This window comes from Saccostrea cucullata, unplaced genomic scaffold (assembly GCF_032062105.1).
Source record: "Saccostrea cucullata isolate Sc308-1 unplaced genomic scaffold, CSIRO_AGI_Scuc_v1 ctg21436, whole genome shotgun sequence".
Classification (NCBI taxonomy): Eukaryota; Metazoa; Mollusca; class Bivalvia; order Ostreida; family Ostreidae; genus Saccostrea; species Saccostrea cuccullata.
In genome coordinates, this window is record NW_026936026.1 from 1 (window position 1) to 6,850 (window position 6,850).

At 32.7% G+C, this 6,850-nt stretch overlaps 1 protein-coding gene across 1 annotated transcript; it reads right to left on the reverse strand.

Moving 5' to 3' along the window:
• Window positions 1-2,138: 2,138 nt before the first annotated feature.
• LOC134244626 (uncharacterized) lies at window positions 2,139-5,107 on the reverse strand. Its single transcript, XM_062726887.1, has 5 exons — window positions 4,939-5,107; window positions 4,137-4,202; window positions 3,801-3,878; window positions 3,465-3,542; window positions 2,139-2,222 (listed from the first exon to the last, which is right to left on the reverse strand). The coding sequence occupies exons 1-5, from the start codon at window positions 4,961-4,963 to the stop codon at window positions 2,161-2,163; spliced, it is 309 nt and encodes a 102-aa protein (XP_062582871.1). The 5' UTR covers window positions 4,964-5,107; the 3' UTR covers window positions 2,139-2,160.
• Between the last annotated feature and the right edge of the window lie 1,743 nt (window positions 5,108-6,850).

A 6,850-nucleotide genomic window follows, 5' to 3' on the forward strand; every position in this document is an offset into this window, starting at 1 on the left:
TTACATGTATCCGTACTTTCACTTTCCACTTTTATTTCATTTACCTAGATAGTTATGACCTAGATAGTTCATCTTCGTTTTTACCCCTTTACCCCCTAACCCTAACCCAAACCTAACCCCAAACCCCTAAAAATAAAATAATAACCAAACCCCTAATAACCCTAACCCCCTCCCCCTAACCCCTCCCCAAACCCCAAACCCCAAACCCCAAACCCCAAACCCAAAACCAAACCCTAACCCCAAACCCTAACCCTAACCCAAACCCTAACCCTAACCCTAACCCTAACCCCTAACCCTAACCCCTAACCCTAACCCTAACCCTAACCCTAACAAAATTTTCATATTCAAGGTTTAGCCTCAAATTTCGATTAATTGCAGTTCTTTTCCGTAATATGCAAATATTATTTGAAAAACTATAATTTTTCAAAGTGTATTTTAACAAAAATAATTTTTTGTTATAATTGAGATAGTCATCATTTTAGGCATTATCATGTTTGGCACTATTTAATTTTGATGATAGGACATTTTGCCAGTATTTTTTGTTTTAATTTAATGTTATTTCTATTATAATTTGAAAAAAATATACTAGTTGTAATAATTGTGACATAAAATAAAATAAATAAGAGAAATTTATTTTTCACTAATAGGTTTAGAACTTTATGTGTTTTATATTTTTTTAAAAATCTCTTCTCAAACCAAAAAAGAAAATTATAAACAATGATTAGTAACAGAAAAATGATACAACTAAATAGTGACTACATCAAAATTAAAAAATTCCCGATATCAAAAAACTACAAATTCTTTGGAAAAAACATTTTCTATATATTGGCATCAAAATGGCATCTAAACCTTAAAAAAAAAATTCCGAGGGTTAGAATACTTTAAAATCTAAGTAAGCTCATTTTGACACAAAAATATGTCAAATCAGGTAGTCACCTAAAATTTAGGAGAGTCACCGTCTATTTTGGTTCAGTCATCACAGGACATAATTCATTTGGGGAGTCACCAAAAATTTGTGACTACCTCAAACATTTTTTGGGGAAATACCCAAGGAGCTAACCCTAACCCTCCCACCAGCCAAAATTTTATGGAAATAACAAAATAAACTTTGATACTTTGCTACACAAAGTATTAAGATAAAAAAAAACAATAACCACACCTACTGAAATCACGTGACAAAATTTGCATTACAATGACTCCGGGGCATCTTCGAAAAACCCCCATACCCTAACCCAACCCTAACCCTAACCCGTTTACGATAATTATTGTCTCTGCACTTCTTCACAATGAAATCATTTCCTCTCTGGTTCGAACCCCCAAATTTAAAACTAGGGATTTTCCTCTGAGCGGTTTTTGGAGTGGATGTTACATTTTTGTATCTTCACCCGATGGGACAATTTCACTCCGATCCATATCTTTTTGGATGAACCAGCTTCATTGGTGGAAATGACTTGGGTGCACCAGCGCCACTTTCATCCATCTTTTCTTCGTATAAACCGAAGTCCCGTGTCGCAGTAGGTGCTTGCACGAAAAAGATCCTTCCCTGCTCAGTAGTCCTGAGTGTCGAGTATAGTACAGAATACACTGCTCTCTACCAGTAAATGGTGACATCTCCATATGAGTGGAAAATTTTCGAAAAATTCAATCAATCACTCACATATTTTACATTGTTCAGGAAGTTTTTGATTAAGTTTCTTTGAGGAAGAAAATCAACCCTATTCTGATAACTAGACCATCAGCTTTCATAGTATTTACCTAGAAACATCTTGCTAGATTTCAACATAATTTTTCCTCATTAAGGTTTTGAAAAACTGATCAAGTTCAATAATAAATCATTCCTTAACTAAATACACTGATTGCTCAAATTTATTTATTCAAAGTATGGAACTTTTGTCTTTACAAACAAACATCAACCTCCAGGTTTTTTTTTCTATATTCCAAATGAAATTTCTAACAAAATTAATAAAACAGTTTCTTTAATTTTCAATCAAAGCATCATGTTTAAGTCAAGATTTAACTTTATTTACAAAAAATGTCCAAAAACCGTCATGTTAAAACAAGCAATCAACCTCATTTTAATTGAAACCCATTTTTCCTGACGAAGCTATGTTTTCGTTTTCTTAACTTCTTCGCTTCGTTAAACAAACGATATCGGTGTTTTCATCGTTGACTTGAAGGGATTTCATCATCCTCCATACATATATTCTGTCTCACTGGGGTATCTGTAAAACATTTTAAATATTTTACCTAAGAGTTCTTATTCTCTTTTTATCTTTTCAGTTTAAAGGAGATATTAAGATAAATAAAAGTAGCTTAAAAACGTTTTTACATTCCACTTAGAAACCATTCATCAAGCATGGAAAACAGTCAATAACATTTTCGCTATGAATTTCAATTTAGTTCAATTTTTTTCTAAATCAATATCATTGCATCTAATACAAGAGGTTCGTGGGCCACATTGCTCACATTCGCACTGTGGCTAGCATGAAAGAAAATATTAGTTATTATTGAAAAGTCTAAACCATTATTTAAATGGGAGAAGGAATGATTTGCACAAACCTTGTTAAATTGTCTAAACTTCTTCCATATCAATATATGAAAGACCAATTACATCTTTGCTATTCTAGACAAAATATTTAAAGAATTTTATCATATATTTCTATGTTTAACTTTGGTCAGCTAGTGTGACCCTGCCCAACCACCGGTGGTTGAAACGAATTTGAATCTACACTTACTGAGAATGCTTCCCTAAAAATATGATCAATCGTGCCATTGCTAGTCTTTAGTTTTTAATACATTTTTCATACATATTTCAATGTGAAACTGCTCGGTCTTTGTGGACGCTGCCAAGCCCCGGGTGTCGTGTAATGATTTGAACTTGAATCTATACTAACTGAGGATGCTTCCAAAAAATAAGACCAATCATGGATTTTTTAATTTAGGGAAGTTAATTATAGAATTGTCCTATATATTTCTTTTTAAAACAATGGTCAGTCATTGTGGCCCCGCCCTACCCTTGTGGGTAATAATTTCTATATACTTCAAGATACACTACCTGATGATGATTCCATAAAAATATGAACAAACATGGCTTTTGAGTTTTACTTATTCATAATTATGTCCCTTTTGAAGGGGGCCTAGCTCTTCATTTGAACAAATTTGAACCCCCTTAACTAAAACAGTTTTTGTGGCAAGTTTTAATGAAGTTGGCCCAAAAGTTCTTGAGAAGACGATGAAAATGTGAAAAAGTTTACAGACTAACGGACAGACAGAGGGACATACAGACTGACAGATGGACAGACGGATGTCGGACAAGATGTGATCAGAAAAGCTCACTAAAGATTTCAGTTCAGGTGAGCTCATAAACTGCTTCCAAAACCAAACCTAATTCTCTTATTTGAAGATTTTTTATCCTACCAACTACAACACTGCTTGTTGAAATTAAATTTATATTTTTGGTCTACCTTCATTCTTTCTGTCTTGCTTTAATTCCAATTTCTCTTCTTTCCCTTGTTCCATTTCACTTGTGCTCGAGACAGGATCTAAAAATTTTAATTGTTCTTTAGAAGAATCCATTCATCAAGCATTGGAAACAGTCAGTTATATTTTCACCATGAATAAAGTTCAATAATTTTAATTTATATCAGTTTCATCGCATCCAGTTTTAACTGAACCCAAAACTTAACCTTTAATTTGGAGTTTTATCATCCAACCACCTACAACATTGGTTGTTGTCTTTTGAATGAAATTATAAGAATTCATATAGTTTGATAACTTATTGTTGATAAGCTTTGGTCTACCTTCAATCTTTCTTTCTTGCTTTCCTTTAAAGTCCTCTCCTTTTTCTTGCTCCATTCCACTTGTGGATGAGACAGGATCTGTAAATTTCATTTGTTCTTTTGAAGAAATCATTTATCAAGCATGAGAATCAGTAAATTATATTTACGCCATGAATATAGTACAAACGATATTCTTTACATTAATTTCCTTGAATAAATTTTAAACCGAAACCAAATCGAAAACTCTAATTGGAGTTTTATCATCCTACCAACTTCCTCATTGCTTCTTGTTTTTTGAATGAAATTAAACAGAATTCATAAAGTATGATAACTTATTGTTGATAACTTTGGATATACCTTCTATCTTCTTTACTTGCTTTCCTTTCATCTCCTCTTTTCCAGGTTTAGAGAGTCGAGATTCATCTATTAATTAAATATAGTTATATAGTTTAACTTGAAATCTTCCTCATTCTTATTACTTACTTATTTTTCTAAGTGAAGATATTATTTGTTTTGGATCTTCATTGTATTAAAATCTCATGAAGTAATCTGTGTGTGCTTACATTATTCTGTTCTTTCAGTGAGATTTAATGGGTAAATAGATTGAGGTTAGGATTGAGGTTAAGATTAAGGTTAAGGTTAGAGTTAGGGATCATTTGATATAATGGTTTATGTAAAGATTTCAGTTTGGTACTAAGATCACATACAAAGTATGACTTGAGATTTAAAAGAAATCAAAGAGTTTTTACCACAAATATATATATATATTGTGAATTAATTTTCAGTTAAATACAGTTGACGTACAGACGTTTTCAAAAGAATTGTTTATTCCAATAAATTCCCTTCATGGACAAAGTCAATATTTCATGATTCATATTATCGGGTCAAGAGAAGATATTTATCTATTTGCTTGTTTCATAACGCAATTTTTACACTTCAGATCAGGGTATTCACTGTGGTATTCAATACGGTATTACTTATATCTTCAACTAAAGTCATTTTCTCTTATCTATATCTCAAATTTTGATAATCGTAAAAAATACTTTATTTCTTATTAACTCGGTCATTTTTCATCCACATATTGAAGTTTGTTTTATTCTCAGAAAATATTTAAATCTCAAGCATTAAGAAAAGATTCCTTTTCCTCTATTCCACTTACCGGATTCTTTGATTTTCTTTGACATCTTCCTATTGTCTTGAGTAGTAAAATGGCGGTTTAAACGTACAAGTATGCACGTGATAATAAAAATAGAACTGACGTAAAGGTTTTAAAACTCTCTATGAAAAAAAATATATCAGTAAAACTGTACCTACAATTATCACGTGATTTTTGGGGGCATTGGCAAGATGCAACTTACCAGGAGTTACAATAAAAGCCCCATTACCCTACCCGTAACAAAGAGTCAAAGCTGAATCAATAAGCTAATAAACATTCTTTAGAGTAAGAGTTGTACCAAAATGTATGATAAAAAAGAGGGGTTAGGGAGCGGAAGGGAATTATTCTTGTTATACGAAATTAAATTATTATTTTTTTACTGTAACATTTCCTTCCTTGTGAATTCAATGATTTCTCTATAACAAAAAGGTATAAAACCTAAATATGTAATAATACTTGACTCAAATAGATCAGTAATTAATCATCGATTTTCAACTTTAGAAAAAATAAATTGAGCTATAAAATGAACGATTCCATCGGGAATCGAAGTGTATGATGGAAATAACAAAATAAACTTTGATACTTTGCTACACAAAGTATTAAGATAAAAAAAACAATAACCACGCCTACTGAAATCACGTGACAAAATTTGACATTGACGAGATGAACTCCGGAGCGATCTTCGTAAAACCCCCTATACCCTAACCCTAACGAGCGATCGCTAGCTTTGTGTATTGGATGCCATCAGAAACCGGTTTGGAAATGCTGTGTCAACACTGAGCGCGTTCACAGTCTCGGTTACATCAAAGAGCGATCGCTAAGCTCTGTGTATTGAATGCCATCAAAAACCGGTTTTTGACAGGCCGTCTAAACACTGAGCGCGTGCAGACTTGGACATTCACAGAAAGTCATCGGAGAGAGAAGTCGTGGAAAAGGTAGGCAGAATACTTCATAGTTAGCTTAGATTTTTTTTTTTAGCTCTAATTTGATAAAGGTGGAAGACTTTAAGCAAAGGAGCAACTATTAGTATATTAGACTATAGCTTCCTTGATACCGTAGACGTAGACGTTTTTAGCGAGGATGTAATTTATTATTATACCTCCGCATGTTATTACACCCAAAGATTAAACTTATTTTGCTACCCTTATTTTAGGTTTCAGAAAGCTTTCATTTTATATACATTATATAACAATATAATATAGGAGATAATTTGAACAAAGTTTTAATTTATATGCTTTAATTTTTAATTATAATGGAAATCTATGTCATTTAAACTCTATAAACTACATAATCCGGTGTGATTTTTTCGCTATCCATTTATATTAATTTTGATTGGAACTATCACAATATCTCATTTCCTAAATTATTAAATACCCCCAAAAATGTTAGGATTTCCGGCTTGTATTTCACCATCACTTAAGATGAAAGGTTAGAAATTCTTGACATAATCTTGTTCTCTGTATTCTTAGCTTTAAAATGACACCAAACTTGTCTAAATCGAACGACAAATAAAAAAGTTATGGGCTAAAGAAAATTCCATTATATCCTCTAAATAACTAACACTCTACAACTTTCACTTTCCACTTTCATTTTGTTTGACCTGACATGACCCGGCATGACCTAATTCCGGCATCTTCGCTTTTAGCCCTATCCCTAACCCTAACCCTAACCCTAACCCTAACCCTAACCCTAACCCTAACCCTAACCCTAACCCTAACCCTAACCCTAACCCTTTTCAATCACATTTCCTTGTTTTTCAGATGCACCAGACCCTAACCCTGATCAAAATTTGTCAGTCGTCTGTCGTTGTTGTCGTCGTCATTGTTGTCGTTAACTTTTCACATTTTCATCTTCTTCTCAAGAACCAATGGGCCAATTGCAACCAAACTTGCTACATAGTATCCTGGAGTAAAGG

Coding starts and splice junctions, on each gene's coding strand:
- LOC134244626 (XM_062726887.1), bottom strand. CDS start 4,963: ATGTCAAAGAAAATCAAAGAATCCG. Junction 3,879..4,136: donor GCAAGTAAAGAAGATAGAAG/GTATATCCAAAG, acceptor TGAAATTTACAG/ATCCTGTCTCATCCACAAGT. Junction 3,543..3,800: donor GCAAGAAAGAAAGATTGAAG/GTAGACCAAAGC, acceptor TAAAATTTTTAG/ATCCTGTCTCGAGCACAAGT.